This window comes from Lepisma saccharinum, chromosome 9, assembly GCF_977018435.1.
Source record: "Lepisma saccharinum chromosome 9, izLepSacc3.1, whole genome shotgun sequence".
NCBI lineage: Eukaryota > Metazoa > Arthropoda > Insecta > Zygentoma > Lepismatidae > Lepisma > Lepisma saccharinum.
The window spans coordinates 49,999,006-50,015,996 of NC_139237.1; the positions used below are offsets into that span (position 1 = coordinate 49,999,006).

The 16,991-nt window shown below is 37.2% G+C and overlaps 1 protein-coding gene across 2 annotated transcripts in view; it reads left to right on the forward strand.

Annotated features, from left to right (window-relative positions):
• Positions 1-10,231, forward strand: part of LOC145992664 (UDP-glucuronosyltransferase 2B7-like) — a 57,559-nt gene extending 47,328 nt beyond the window's left edge. For both annotated transcript variants that reach the window (XM_083129037.1, XM_083129036.1), the window contains exons 2-5: positions 14-830; positions 4,264-4,489; positions 6,606-6,825; positions 9,879-10,231. In XM_083129037.1, coding sequence (XP_082985163.1) covers positions 27-830; positions 4,264-4,489; positions 6,606-6,825; positions 9,879-10,167 — 1,539 coding nt within the window. In that variant the 5' untranslated portion in view covers positions 14-26 and the 3' untranslated portion in view covers positions 10,168-10,231. The remainder of the gene's footprint in view (positions 1-13; positions 831-4,263; positions 4,490-6,605; positions 6,826-9,878) is intronic.
• The last annotated feature ends 6,760 nt before the right edge of the window (positions 10,232-16,991 follow it).

Here is a 16,991-nt window from a genome sequence, read left to right on the forward strand (position 1 = left end):
TGTTTCTTCCCAGGTTATCATTGAAGATGAAAATTCTATGCTTCGTCATCAGCTTGTGGTCTCTGGCTTCTTGCGGAAGAATTTTTGTGATTCTACCTGTCGTAATACCGAGCCATATGAACTTATACGAACCTGTAATAATTGGTTTAGCTGAGAGAAAACACGATATCGTTCTTGCAACTCCGATGCGAATGAAAATAACACACGAAAGAGTGAAACAGTATGTGTTACCTACATCAATGGCAATTTTCAGACAATACTTGACGGAACCGTTGACGTTACGGAACGAACCTTTCCCACCAATCAAAACGGCGGAGATGTATATACGTGGAACACACGTGTGTCAACGGTTAAATCAAGAAATAGTGGAACATGTTCCGCAACAAAATGAAGAGTTTGATTTGGTGCTTACAGGTGCATTTTTAATGGAGTGTTCTTTTGGTTATATCGACAAACACAAGACTCCATTTGTGCTACTCATGACTTCGCCTTGGCCAAATTACCATAGAATGTCCAGCAATTACATGACATTTGCATACAACCCGCATGTATTTCTTCACTACACGGACAAGATGAATTTCATAGAACGCACCATCAACACATTGTTCACCATTGCACATTTAGTGTGGTTAAACTACATGGCCGTTCCGAGTTTAGAGAAAAGTTGGGGGAAATTCTTTGACAACAATGCAAGCAGTGATGTCATCAGTAATAACGTTAGTTTAATTTTAACTTCTTCGGAAATAACTACGGGCTTTAATAAACCAACAGGTCCAAAAGTTGTCGACGTGGGGTGTATCCACTGCAAGAATCCAAAACCATTGCCACAAGTAAGTTTCATATTTCTGTCTTTAGAATAGGAGTTGCAAATTGTTGTATTAGTGAAAACTTGAAATGGTATTTGTATGACATGTATATACAAGCATGTTTTTTCTTCTAAAATTATAATCACATTACCGTGTTCAGGAGTGTAAGCCGCACTTTTTTCTTTTTGTGGCAGTAATAAGCTTTCAAAACCTCCTGGGATGGGAGAGAGTCTCCAGGAATCGAATTCAAGGGACAAACTTTGTTATCTACCGGAATGACGAGATTTAGTATTCTTATAAAATGAGTCATTGATTAAGTAAAGGAGGATATGTGGGTTTCAGTAATTGTGTTGTTGTTATAGCCAGTACGGAGTCAAAAGTAGACACAGAAAAGTACTACTGTACGTTCAATACGCGTAGATAAGTTCTCTCTATTGGTTGCGGAAAAAGTGAATTAGAAGCATAAGTAAATTTAGAGGGTATTGGTGCAGTAAATGACATGTAAATTCTGTTAAACACATATGTTTAGAGGCAAGACACTTAATTTTGAATATTGCACCGGCATCTGGAACAGGTAAGTCAGAAAGTTTACTGTGTGCTTTATAACTACATTCATTATGTCAAATGCAAATTTTCAAATGTAGAGTCCCTACCAAAAGTCTAAGACCACCTTGTCATGTGTTTTTCAGACAAACAAGAAAAAAAGTACATATGCTACTGCTTTTCATGAAATAAACACTTTAATACAAAATTGGAATTAATATGTAATGTTATTGAAAGGTACATCAAGATCAAGAAAGTGTAAAGGCATATTAATGCACTTATAACTAATAGATGCAACTAAAGGTACAATTTCTAATATCATTAAATTGAACTTTGAAAATATACTTGGAAACAAACATTTCTCCTGAAATTTGATGAATAAAGTGTGAAATTTTAATAGTCAATAGGTCCACCTTTAAGTTTCAAGCACATTTGCACACGGTTTATCATGCTGTGGACCAATTTCTGGCATTCTTGGGGCGTAATCTCATTCCATACTTCGGAGATCTGTTCACGAAGTTCCTGGACATTCCTTAGCTAGCGTCTGGCTACATGAAGACCAATGGTATTCCATAGGTTTTCTATAGGATTCAGGTCCGGACTTCGTGCTGGCCAAGGCAACAATGGGATTTCCCTCGCTTGAATCCAAGCCATTGTTGCTGCTGACGTGTGGCAAGTCTCGCGATAATCCGGTCCTCGAGTACAGACGTTACCCTGGGGCGGCCGCAGCGTGTTTATTGTTTATTGTATTCGCCACGCAGGTTTTACTCACATTCAGTGCGACTGCAATTTCTCTATGAGACCTATTGCATCTGTACATACCAATTATTTGCCATTTCACGGCCACGTGCACAGATTTTTTTCCCCATTATCACGTAGCTTGCGATTCAAACAGCCTGTTTATTATCAAGCGTAACGTAAACAGGTTTGGACTTGCACAATGCTGCTACTCGAGATATATCTTTCTGCGCCATCTATTGACACACATTTCAACTAATGACTAATAAAATTTGTTCACTCCAGCGTAGTCGTCGAGGAAGATATTGTTATCTGAATACCTCTCAGTTTTCGCTGTATAATTTTTATTTTGCGAATTTTAGAAAGTAAAAACTATAAAACACGAGAATTTTTTTTTCCTTTTTTGTGCCAAAACCTTGGTTCATGTTCCACAATACTGGAAAAAAATCAGTACTGTCATAAAGACGTCGGTTACGTGCATACACATTCATCTGTACTTCAAAATGCTGTATTTTTCAGTTAAGAAATTTGATTTTCCACTTTCGTATCTCAAGAACTACAAGACGTATACCAATATTTTTTCGGCAATATATGCCTCACATATTATATTACTTCCATATAATTTCACTCCATATTTGTATCAAAAACGTTCGGTCAGGATTCATTTATATGGAAAAAATTGGGGGTCTTAAACTTTTGGTACGGACTGTAGTTTATGGTAAAATAAATTTGTGACATTTCATTTTGATTTTTTATAGTATTATAGCTTCAGAAGAGTGAGTCCGTGCATCTGAATATTGATTTTGCTTTGTTCACTTACAAATTGTGGTTGCTGGGTTACTTTGATCAGTTGATTCAATTTTGTGTTCACAGTAGCAAGGCCTCATCCGGAACATTTTAATCTAATGGTTTGAAAGCTGTAAGGAAATCTCCCGGAATTTTATTCTTTAAATTTGGCAAGCCTAGACAGTACCATTCGAAAATAATCTTGAAATTCGCTCAAAAACGAAAACAGAAACATTAGTATGGACAAATACAGCAATATGTACACAAAACACAGGTAGATGGATTTCCAATGTCCGGAACTGATTCACCTATAGGCGACAAGAAACTAGACAGTATGAAGATTCCGCATGGTGAACCCTCTAAACCCATTTCGGACCAGAGCGTGAATATAAGTTTCTCGTCATTTCTCCGGATTAACAACTGAATTTTCATTTCTGTTTTGTAATACATAATAGAGGTATGACGTTCTAGAATTTCAATGCAAAACGAGTAGTGTAGGATTGTCCATTTTTTTTTCATTTAAGAGAATTTTGATTTGAATTTAAAAGTACGGGTTTTTAAACTATGAGAATATATGCAAGAAAATCATCGAATGAGAACTGTTTGTCGTGAAGGGTTGACATTTTTTTTTGGTGGTTAGGATTAGAAGAACTTTCACGGGAATACAATTTTGACATCCCACTTTATACACATATAAAAGCATTGAACAAAGTAATATATTCCGGTAAAGTTTTATTCTTTTCTTCTTCTTACTACGTTTATTGAAAAGATTTCACTTCCTACAAGAGCATGGTCTATCCCTGAAAATCTAAAACCAACATCACCCCTTCTACGATGATTTCTTCACCAATACTTATTTGAAAAGCTTCATCCCTGAAAATATCACACAAGAGTGTTAAAATATCTTGTCCGAGGAAGTTATGTCTGGGCAAAGTGATTTATGGAAGTACATCAATAATAGACGAGATTCCAGACTTAAGTGACGAAACATAATCCAAATCCACAAAACAAAGTGGATTGGCGGGTAGATCATCTTGGAAAGAAATTAAAACAAAGTGCTCAATTGTCAGTCATCAGTAGGATGAAGGTTTAATTTCTTTAAGATTAACGTGAAAACATAACATTCTAATTACAAAATTAAATTGTTATTGTTATTAAATAATGCTATCTCACTTGTCAAATTTAGCTGACTGATAGTTTTAACCTTTGAACAGCAAAGACACGAATCTCTGATATATAGTTAAGAGACCAAGAGCGGTTATAAGAGTATGGGATTATTGTTCCTTTGAAACGTTGATCTCTAGCACAGAACGGACCATATATCTCGAGTAAGCCCAATGATTATAAATATTTGTTTAATTATAACTGTATACGTCACTTTTTGCTGCAGGAATTGGAGAGTTTTATTGAGGAATCTGGAGAGCTTGGGTTTATATTTGCCTCACTAGGATCAGCGCTAACAGAGAGTCCATTTGTCAGGGAACTTCAAAAGAAGTTGGTCCGTGCTTTCTCCATGTTACCCCAAAAGGTGATTTGGAAGATGGCTGGTTCTATAGACTACAATATACCGAAAAACGTAAAAGCTATATCATGGGCACCTCAACAAGATATTTTAGGTATGTACATTTCAAGTCACTGTGGTTCTATTTGTTTCCTATTATAAATCATTAGTACGTACATTTTAAAATCCAAAATCTTTATATACTACACTGAAAAAAGAAAGGTAAAGTGCTCCCCTGTGCTTAGCACCACGCCATGAAGGCGTTCATTTTTTTCGTTTTTACGTCATGGTGCCCTTCGCTCAGGAAATTTTCATAGTTTTTTGGTGCCATTCAATACATGGCAATTTTCTTCGATACCAGCTCACGCAGAACACACACTCACCCCACTCCCGTCAACATCTTCGTTCGCGTCCTTTGGGGAATCCCTTGCGCCGACATTGCACAACATTGCCGAGTGTTTTTTTGACAAGAGCGTACCCAATTTCTTAGTGGACCGCCCAACACCGACGACTTCTCTCCACCCGTTTTGCCATTATTCACTTCGGAAAATCATTTTCCCACGTTTTCAAACGTCAATAACTCGGCAACAAAGCCGTTTCCGGAATTTCGTTACATGAACTTGCCACCTTATTTTCACTCGTACAATCACCTCCCAAGCGTTGTAAACGAACTTACAAAACACCCTGTATAAGGTTTAGCATAGTGCGGGAGCAAAAATCAGGGGTGCCCACAGGGGGGCTGCGCCATTGAGATTTTTTGGGGGCTTTTTTCCCCTTCAAATAATAATATTTATATATTTTTCCAAAATATATGTAAAAAAAATTACGCCTTAAATGCACCCTATTTAATCCATTAGATGAAGAAAATAAAGTGTTTAAGGGTATTATCGAAGGGAGGGAGTGGGGGAAATATCCACCTTCAGAATATTAGTTAGGCTTATTTTACACGTGGGTTCAGGGGGCATTCTGAAGTAAACGTTGGGGGGGGGGGGGCAGTATCCAACTCTAGGTCTTAGATTATGGCGGGTATTTTAGTTAGAGGGGGATTGAGTATTAAATTGAAGGGGGTATCCAATTCTTGTGTTAATATTGTCTTAGACTGTCGCGGAAATTCTGGTGTGGAGACTGAAAATTAATTTTTTGGAGGAGGCAATATCCACTCTTCAATATTAACACTAAGTCTAAAATTGGTATTGAAATTTGGTGGTATGGTTGAGTATTAAATTTAGGAATTTCTGGATAAAGTGTTAAATCTTAGATCGTCAAGGGATTTCTGTAGTGGAGAGAGTGAGTTCGAACATTAAATTTTGGAGACGGTATTTAGCGACGTTTAGACCCCGAACGTGCCAAAAGAGAAGCTGGAAAATAATTATCTCGGGATCCTAAGAAAGTATTGACACCCCATTAAATTAATATTCTTGAAAGTTTGCAAATAAATGGACATAGAAATTTTCTTTCTCGCTTCGCTCGCAATCCTGTGTTGCAAAAATGCGTGTTTATTTGGCGCTTTACTCAGGTGGATGTGAAGTTTTATACTATAGGTACAGTACAAGACATAAGCGATATTCTCGATATTCATTAATAACATCACTTAATGCTTAGTGTTGGTATACTGCTTAATTTAAAGCAGGTGCATCATTTCGAACAAAAAAATATCGAATCCGCATTTCTAACTCCTTGTCACAGGAAAATTTTGCTTTAACAAGTTAAATTTGCAAAGATAAAATTCACGTAATTATTGGTATGGGTTACTAATATAATTATATTTACCCCAAGAAAAGAGAAACCGTATCATATTATCGTCCTGAGCTTTACTTTGTGGGGATTACTATATGGTTTGAGTGCGCGAATAATATAATTTGGGGGAGACACATGACATGATTTGGGGGGGGGGAGGTTGCGCAATTGGCCTTGGGGGGGATGGGCACCCCTGAATGAAACAATTCACATATGTTAAGAATATTGTAAAAATAAATCCCAATGCTGTGCATTTCGGTTTTCCAAGTAATGTTGTGGGAGCATTTATTTCAAAATTAAAAATACATCGGTTTTCATCTCGCATTGTTCTCATGAATTATCTTTATTTTTTCTGTATGCAACTACAGAGATATTGTTGAACTAGATTTATATAGCGCCCATTTTTCAGTTCTGCACAGAAAAGCCTTTCCATATACACCTCATTTTTCCCGTAGATTTATATACCTGTAGAATTTATTGCTTTTCTCTTGCAGGACATCCCAAAATAAAAGCCTTCCTTTCTCAGGGAGGTATATACAGCTTGCAAGAGGCCGTATATCACGCAGTTCCAACTGTTACTTTGCCTATCTGGATGGATCAGGATCAGAACGCTGCAATGGCCGTACAAAGAGGAATATCGGTGAAACTCGACATCACTGATTTCACATCTGAGGAATTAGTTGATGCACTGACCAAGGTCATAAATGATACAAGGTAATCCCAAAATAACAAAGTTTCTTTAAATAAGTTGTAAATATTCTGATATAAGTACGAGGGAGAGTGAAATGAAAACCTTGAAAGTCCGATAAAAATTACATGACAGACTGTATACAGGTTAAATTTACATCAGCTGGTATGTACAAAACGACCTCAAGGTTTCAACACTGATCAAGTGAGGTTCACAACACCATTTTCGTCATTTTTAACGATGCCGCCTCCTTCACACGCTTGCACCAGTGTAGAGCAGTGATTTCTTGCCCTCTGAAAGCCTAAAACTTATAGAAATTCCCTGCCAAATGAAAATTCAATATCTCTATGCATGATTACCATGCCAGCAAGTTCGCGAATGGAGGGAGAACTACGACAATGGCTTCAGTTCGCAGGCAGATGGGTAGAAAGACCTTCGGTATGGGTCATAAGTGACTGCATTACGAAGATTCTTCTATCTGAGATATACAGGCACTAACTCAAGACTTGAAACTCGTATATGTGGATCAGCAATGGATATATACTACTAAAATGCAGCAAAGTTCTGTAACTCTATATGCAGAAATCTACTAGATTAAAAACGAAATCAAATTAAGGATTTAATTTGACTGTCCCTCGTATATTTATAATGAATATTGCCCTAATCTCTTGGCACTAAAAACTGGCCAAAGATGCAATAAAAGCCATAATAAGAGACACTAAAAAGTAAAACATCTCTACTGTGCATCAACCACGCTAAGCGTATATTCCAAATGTTTGTACTAAATAAGATAATTGTATCAATGGCCGAAAGTTTTGACTTACATTAACATTCACTTCATTCTTTCATTCCAATGCTTTGTAGGTTCAAAGTCCGTCTAGAGGAGGGCTTTACGCTTTCACTCAAATGTAATACCAGATCAGTCATTTGACGAATCTACTAGCTGTATGGATTTCAGCTTAAAACCTCCAAAATTGCTGCTGTTATTGTTGTCTCAATGCTGGGGAATTGCCCACAAATTCGATACCCTATACTTCATAATTTACTATAAAATTTTATATTACAAAAATTATATCTCAACGTAACCCCTAAAAGCTCTTGAGGTTGTTGCTTCATAATTTGCTAAAATAGGGTCTCAGTGGCGTGCGGTATCATTTTCTGTTCGGGAAACAGATCCCGAAAAATTAGAAAACCAAGAATCCATTGCTTCTACATGGTACGTCACACTGAAAAAATTGAGCACTCTACGTGATACTGTTTCCTTAACGTCTCTAATAAGATGAATATCCTGGCGCAGTTGTTCATTTATTCGAACTTCATTTGGTCTATTGTCGAACGTATTTAATGCAGCAGACGATCACGGATGATTGAAACAATTTTCGCGATTTTCACATGTTGCAATATTCACAAATCCACTTTGGCACCACGTACGTAGTTCTTTCCGTAGAAAATAGTAAACAATGCCAACACTTAAGTTTTTGAAGTTTTCGATTTTCACACAACCACTCGAACTTCCGGTAGTTTGAATTGAAGCCCTTCTCTGCTGACACATTTTAGGAATATCTGGAGCTGGACGCCCACTTTACAATTCAGTTTTCACAACACTCTCACACAGAAAGAGATAATGGTGGGAGGGGGGAGAGATAGGATGTTGCCCAAAACAAACAAAACCAATATAAATTCACACGCCCGAAAAACAGAACTTTTAACCTCGTAAAAGCGCTTGAAAAAAGTTTGACTGTGGCCAGCGAGTTTTACCAACTCTTTTTGGCGGATGTGCCAATGGACGTGCTAGCTGTCTTAATAGACCCGACGCTCTGAAACGTTATCTTCACATATAGAATATGTCATACGTATGTCAGTAATCATATTTTTGCGATTTTCCTGCGCTTTGAAACTTTATTCTTTATTTTGAAATATAAATTGTAGCTTGTTGGATATGCTACAACGTTGGCCTTTACCGATTGGAAAACAAAGTTTCCCTCCATATAACGTACTCTCCCATTGGATCATTCAAGGTCGCCTGTTGATTTTTCGGGCCCTTACTGGCGCTGCTGCCTACAGGCTGGCTAGGGTGATGTGTCGCACATGTATTGTCAACACTTCACGAGAGGGTGTGAATAGCCTCATCGGAAAAGAACGAATCTTGGAGGTTTGAAGGTTGATTCTTTTGAGGTAATAGGGAAGAAATAATGAAATGCCTAAAGTAAAATAAGTAATTTTGTAACTATTATTATGTGGATCAGCACTCCTGGCCTTGCTGTACTGGAGTGCTCGCGCATGAGACTAATATAAACAGCGTTTGAAGCTCTTGAAAGCAAAACAATCAGGTTTTTGTCCGCCATCTTGGTATGTTTTCACTAATCTCACTCAAATACAACGGGATATAAATCCTTAAATGTATCTAAGACCTGTACAAATATCAACTAAAAAGTTTTAAGTCCATGGTAACTGTTTTAGTTGAAATATTTGTGAATTGGCCCTTCTCCTCTAAATAATTTTGAACATCTTTTAGCACACATATATTACATGCAACATCGAAAATATCATTTCTCGCCCGCCATTTTGAGAGGTGTTCTAAATTTACGAACGTTATCGGTCAAATAGTCTGGCACTTCCTGAATAACACATTATATTTCAAAGACTTCTTTAAGTTGTACTAACCCACTAAAAAGTACTCTATGAATTTTACTTCACTGACTTGAGATTATTTGACTGCCATAGACAGATAGACACTCTGACCAAGATTCTTTATGTCACGTTAGATTAGCTCTATGTATACGTTTCTGTTCACTTAATTACATGTTTCCATGACTAATAGTTTCTGAGAAATCGGTATGTATGTACAGATATTCACACGGCTCGCACTCGCACTGCTTCACACAAGCCTGCGACACGACTGCCATCTACCGGGAGACAACGGAACTCCCTTTCAGAGGCAGGAGTTTCGTGGACCCGCGGAATCTACAAGTCGAGATATACGAGGTGGCCTTTTTTTCACTGACTGGCCTTTATGTATTACTTGTGAGCTTGTTAAAAAAAATCACACTCTGGATCAATAACTACTGCTTTCTTTCAGCTACTTTGAAAATGTGAGGAAGTTGTCTGCCGTCATTAAGGACAAGCCCTTGGCACCTTTAGATTCCGCCATGTTCTGGATCGAGCACGTGATGAGACATGGTGGGGGTCTGCACCTGACTCCAGCCTCCCAGGATTTGTCGACTCTTGAATTGTACATGGTGGATATCACTGCCGCCCTTCTCTTACTGATTACGATTGCGTCCATTGTAGGGCTATGGACTTGTATTAAATTCGTTGCTCTTGTCAAAATGTTTCTGCGCCTTTGTACTACAAAGAAGAACAAATGAGAAAACAATATTATGTGAATACGTTTATTGTAATTACATACATAGTTTAGTTTAAATACAGACGTATACATCAATACTTAGTTTTCGTTTAATTTAATAGTGTACAGAATGTAATACAGGGGTTTCCACACGTTTTCGTTTCACGGAGCCCTTAGTGTTTAAAGATTTTTCCGCTGCGCCCGAATCAGAATGTAAGCCTATCTAACACTTGCAACGCTCACTTAGTGTGGTTAGGTTGCTTGCCTTAAGTTAAAAAATAAACACGTTTCAAATTCATTGATTAATTTATTTTATTTTACTTCGCCTCTTGTGCCATTTTTGGCTAATTTTACGAAGATGGGGATGAGTGATGATGTGATGAAATTGATGAATGGACACGCACAAACATCCATGTCCAGGTCTGGATTCGAACCCGGAACCCCTGGCGTTGTAGCGCGATGTGCTAACCACTCCACCAAGGGGGCCGGCTGTTTCAAATTCGAAATTCAGAAACATTTTACATGTAAAAAGTACTAAATAAGCACATACAGTATATGATCCGATTCTAAAACCATGTGTAGACTGACAATTGTGTCATTTCAGTGAAAATATATTTTGAACATTTCGGGGCGCCCCTGTAAACCAGGGCGCCGGGGTGCATACTTTGGAAACCACTGGTGTAATACAATACAAAGCTACTATGTCTCTACAGGTAACAACAGCTTAATGCCTATCATTAAATAAATCTGCAGCTTCACTTTTCCATGATTTTGTATATTTTCCCCGTTGGGACTCCATTAAGGAAGCGAATACAGTGCTTTTTACATTACACAACTTCATGCGACATAAATGAGTAATTATTTCGCAATAAAACCATTACAATAATAGATAAGTTATTTATTTTTACTTACAGCATATTCCATTCAAACCAGGTATGTATATATTCTGTATAAATCAGTTACAATCAAACATTCAGGGCCGTATTTAATATTTTGGCGTACTTTCATGCATGTATATATTTTTTTTCGTGTGTGCCATTTAATGCGTGTGTGTATATTTCCACTGTCGCTTGGGATAGCGTTCTCAGAACCTTTTTTGGCTCCATGCATGCGACTCCTCCATGGGGTCTTCAAAACCACTCTTGTTTTTTCGATTTCACAGCTATGGAGAAATTTCTCTTGATATCGCACTTTATCGTTACTTCATGCGCTAGCCTCTATCCGTCTTGGGCTAAATTCCGTCTTTTCCTATTCGCGATTAAAATTACCACCTGAGCGCTAGTGTCGCTTCCAATATGGCCGCTCTACGTAGGATAGATCTTTGTTTACATTCAGTAGTACTACGTAATAGCAGCGTGTTCTCATTGCTGGTATGGAAGAAACGTTTAAATTACGCGTTATATTTAAATATTGTGAATGCGATGTGAATTCGAGGAACTATAACGAAGGTGAAGCTGTGCTGAGAGCGAAGCATTTAATTATGATAATAAAAATAACACGGGATACGCACACGAAACTAATGTATACGCACTGGTTTTTCAAAGCAGCGCTGTTTCATCTGCACTGCACCTCGGTTGTAACTGCCTAACTGGGTCTCTCACAAATGATTTGAAAATAAAGCAATTCACCTGTATTGCAAAGCTTGGGAGGAAATAAATGAAAACATGCTGTTGCAGTTTTTTCCCCAAAGAGGCAGGCTGGTTTAATAACAACACCGGATAATGATAATAATAATAACAATAACAACAATTTCATTGAGGCTATATTTAGTCTTCACTGAAAATTGACATACTGAATGAAGCAGCAACATTAGCATGTCAATTATGTTTTTCTGACTTACCTTTATGATTACGGACATTAATTAATTCTCAAACTATTTTCATCTTTGCATTTAATCGATTTGCACCTGTTCCAAATTACATACATAATACATTGTTTTCGAAAAAAAATGTTATATTCATAAAGAACAATTTAAAACTTACTTTCATGGCAATAAAATCATATTATTTCGGAAAATACAGTGAACAGACTCGTACATTTTTCGTAATTTTCTTGCCGCATTTCAGTTATGCCAATCTTGTCAATCAGTTCTGATTTCCCTGATTTATTTAAACATTTCATTTTGTTTATTCCATGGGGTGGAGAACACATGTAAGCTTTTCACTTGTCCTGAACCACAAAACGATTTAGAGGAAAAAAAAAACTGAACAGTATACGCTACTCTTTCGCATGTTCCCCATGCTTTGAACGGCTTCAACACGGCGAAGCGCAGCGAGATGTCCTACGTGGAGTGGTTCCTGAAAATCTCACCAGATGGCATATCGGATAATTTTAATCGCTAATTGAAAAATATAAGTAGATCAAAAATGATGTGAACGTCCACTCCAGCACATTGTTCAATGAGCCCATTGTTTACACCACTGCCGTTTCTACAAGCCGCAAAACACCGCTGTGCGGAGAAGCTCGGAGACAAGTAAGCCATTGACATAGTAGAGGGTTCGAGTATGTAAAAAATGAACGTAGTTACTCAGGGGTACAGAAACGAATACAATATATACAATTAAAGGTAAAGTTAAAAGTTCTCTGTGCAATAGCTCCGTGCCATGAAGGCACATTTAGGGTATAGGGAGGTAGGGCCAGCTTGAGGGTGATGTGATCAGCACCACGCTTCGGCCGCCTTTACCCCCCACCGGGTACCACTTGATTTGAGGCTGGGTGGACCCTGGAGCCTCTTTATGCGGGGACAAAGCCGGAAAAATTCCGATCTTAGATCACCCACTCCGGGTCTTCCGCGTAGCAGTCAGACTAGAATGAAATCAGGCTAGAATTCCACGAGAAGTTCAGTGGTGAAGGTTTCTTCAACCTATCATCAATCAGGAGAAAGTTATGAATGCATGATTGTAACAAATGTATCATTTTCCAGGTGTGAGAAAACAGTGTCATATTTATATTACATCACCACCGAAACCGGGGGGATGGGCAGGGTGCCCGGGCCCCTACACTTCTCGTCCCCCCCCCCTCCCCTGGATTATCAATCAGTTTGAGTACCTTTCTTGTACTTGTGCGTTTACTATTTCAGTATTTCCTTTTTCAAACCAACAATGAATGAAGGAAAACGCATGGTATATTATGAATGAATATGTGCGAAAATAAGGAAGAAGCATGGGAATTCTGTAGTCTTCATGCTCTTGAATGAGCCTGTGCATCGCAAAATAGACACTTTTCTCTCACTTCGGAAAAGTCAAGCTGATGTTAAAAATAGCCTGTTTTCAAAATGCTACTGTTTTAGCTTAATCAGGATTAGTTTTTTTTATAGATGTACCTGTAAACATGTGTGTGTTACTTCATACTGCATTGATGTGGCTGAAAGGTGCAGTATTACAGAAAATGCTTACAAAGATAATACATAATATAACAGATTTCAGTTTCCTACATAAATATGTACTTACATATAAATCCGTTCCCTGGCGATAATTTCCGCTCTTGAACATTTGTATATATATATATTAATTTTCAAATCTAATTAACGTCCAAACTATAAATATAGGGCAACGTTTTTTGAAACTGGTTGTCTTACGATATTTCATAGGGTTTTATCTACGAAATTTATCATTTTCTTTCTTTTCATTCTAGCAAATTGAGTATTAATAACAAATTTAAAAAACGAGCAGCTTTGGGTCAGTCACAGACCCCATTTTCAACAGAGGATGTGCCTTCATCCATGAAGGGGTGTTTAACTGTGTCAACTTAAGGGCAGAGCTACCCAGCTGAAGGACGCCAAACCTCCCTATAAAATCCTTTCTAAATAGGTGTTCCTCTTGTTTAGAGCCTAAACCTTATTTATAATTACATTAGCGTGACAATCAGTTTCTTTGAGTTTATTTTTAAGTCCATCTCATACACAGAAAGGCTAATCGGGACTAGACCTACAGTTTAAAGTGGGATGCCTCCACCGTTTTAAGAAAGAGTTTGATGTATTGTTTAAAATAATTAATTAAAGTTACTGCTGCGTAATATAATAAGTATATTACAAAATCATGTGGCAATATAATCTAAGAACCTCCCCGATAGCGTAATGGTAATGTCGTATATGCATGTATATGCAACATGGCCATGTTTTTTTATTGGAGGAAGGGGGAAAGCAGAAGGACCAGGGTAGAAAGTTGGGTGTAGGGAGCCAAAAATCCACCTCGTCCTGGTGAACATTTTATCTTGAGCCCCTCATGGTTTGTTAGCGATTCGAAACCTTGGATCTTAGTTTCAAATCCTCATCTGTCTCGTACATCGAGCTTTGAGAAAGCTTTCAGACCAAAGCGACACGCGACACGTCGCTTGGGAAGGAACCAATCAACAGCAACGTTTCACACCGTAGCGGCATGACAGGCCGCGCAAGTCTGCGATCGATTAGTGGCATCCTCACGTGTCGGGTGTCGCTTTGGTGTGAAATCTCCCTTAACATCCTCGTCGCGTTTTACCTATGAGACAGAAACGTAACGTACAATAATAAAAATGCAACTTGCGGTTTGTTTACAAGGGAGAGACTAATCTAAATTTATGAATGAAATGTAATCTTCAAACCCCTGGTTCTGGAAAATTCCATTGTGACGGGTGTGAGAATCAGACAAATTTACATTCATTCTTTTTCTTAGAATCTTCAAGTAAGTAAGTCTATCAGTTCATGGAATTTTATTTTCCTTGATGAAAGTTATTTAATTTCAGAATATTTTTCCCCATCTCAATTTTCATCCACAGAAAATTCATTTTTTTGTAATTGTGACAGGTGTGACACTTCTGAGACTTCCTCAGTCTTTCAGAAAACTCTTTGAAATATATGGGTATACTGAAACAATTTCATTTCATTTTCACAGAGCAAACTTTACTCGACATTTAGATGCCATTACTTTCTAAAAATATTACTACATACTTTTTTATAAACATTTTTAGCTGTGACGGGTGTGACAAATTTTGTGACAGGTGTGACATCATGCACATGTAGGACAATAAAATAATGGTATGGTATGGTATGGTAATGATCATAAATAGATTTTTCAAACTAAGGTTGGTTTTAGAAATGAAGTATGATACTTCAGAGCTTAAGATATAGAAACAATATATGAGACAATTAGAACGAAATTAGAGTTAATTTAGTTTCCTTATGGTATAATACTATATCATAATGAAACTAAAATAAGTGGAAACGTCATGCATAAAATCCCACTTGTACTATAAAAAGTTGTAGGTTTGAAACAATATGTTATTTAAGTGCCATGAAACTAATGTCTGTATTAAAAGTTTCAAATTCTACATAGTTTTCCTTTTAATTTCCCACATAGCTTAATAATAGACACTCTCGATAAAAATAAATGAACCTTGTTTGTCTACTTTCACATGGAATGGCTCTGCTGTGGTTCTTAACGTTTAATTTACAAACTATCCCATTTAAAAATGTTTAGGAATTGCGGATTCTCGCCTTCACAGAACTCAACTAAATATAAGCTGCCATAAGGTGCGTCAAAACATTTATTTGGTTGTTGCCCATAACTGAAGGTAAATTTCGCTGATCTGAATTGCTGCAAGGTGTAAGAAATACCTCCCCCATGCGATAAGGGAGCTTTCATAACATACCTGAAGGTGGCTCTGCTGACAGCAGTTTCTGCCAATCTTCTGGTCGGAACAGATTGTTCCGTCTAGGGCTGTATTCCACTCTCTCTTTACAAAAATCGGGCTGAATTTCAGCGAGGTTACACTTGCATAACTGTCCTTGTCTTATCAATCACAAGCACAATAAAATGAACAGAAGAGTTAGGGAAAATTTAGCAGATAATCAATGTTTTCGAGACTAACAACATGATTATCGACACCTTAGGGAACGAAAGTTATTGCGTTGCACCAATTATAATTTCTTTCATATTATCTACGTTTAGTTTTACAAGAAAATTACAGTTATAAAAGAAACAACAAGCTTTTTACAGATCTACAGCTTATTATTTCTACAGGTGTTAGATATTTGTGATTTCTGGTATTTTGCTCAAGTAAACTAAAAAATACAGGCTTCTGGTAGTTTGAAATACGATCGTAGTCACATTCCTCTTAAGTGTTATTTAACTTTGTGAAGGGTTGATCTCATCTTTACATGGTTTGTTCTGTAATCACTTCTTATAAAATTACAGTTACAAAGGTGTATGGTTTAACGTATAGATTAGTATTGGTAAAGTCGTCGCATTGTAATGAAAGGGTCCAGAGCTCGATACCCAGTGGAGACCCTTAGTGCTTTGAATGCTATTTTAAATATTAAGACTAATCCTGACTAGCCCATCTGTGGATAAAATAGCCTTAAAACAAAAGCTCAAACAAAGGTGTAATCAGTGTTTGGAATTAACGATTAATTTGTTACAAGCAACAGTTGGTATTTTGATAACTGTAACTAGATACTTTTTCAAGTAAGAAGTAATGGGTTCAACAGTTACTTTTCCGTACGTTTCATAGTAATAAACAAAGTTGTGATTGGCTAAACGCATAAAAAGAAAATCATTATACTCACTTGTAAATTTGTTACGAAAAAGTGACTGAGTGACGCAATTTGTTCAATTAGGCTATAAATATATTTTGAATTTATTTATCTTTATAATTTATTAAGGAGTAGGGTTAGATCCCGTTCCACGAACGATTCCTGGTTTTACCGCGAGTTCCTACCAAATATGGCCGCGCTCCAAATAAACAAAAAAATGTTTTTACCTAAAAATCCGCTCGCTACTTGTGGCATTAGTACGACATTTGATAAGTTGCACCACATCAAGAACATTATCGCAATAGTGATAGAAATAATGCCAAATTGATCTGCACCAA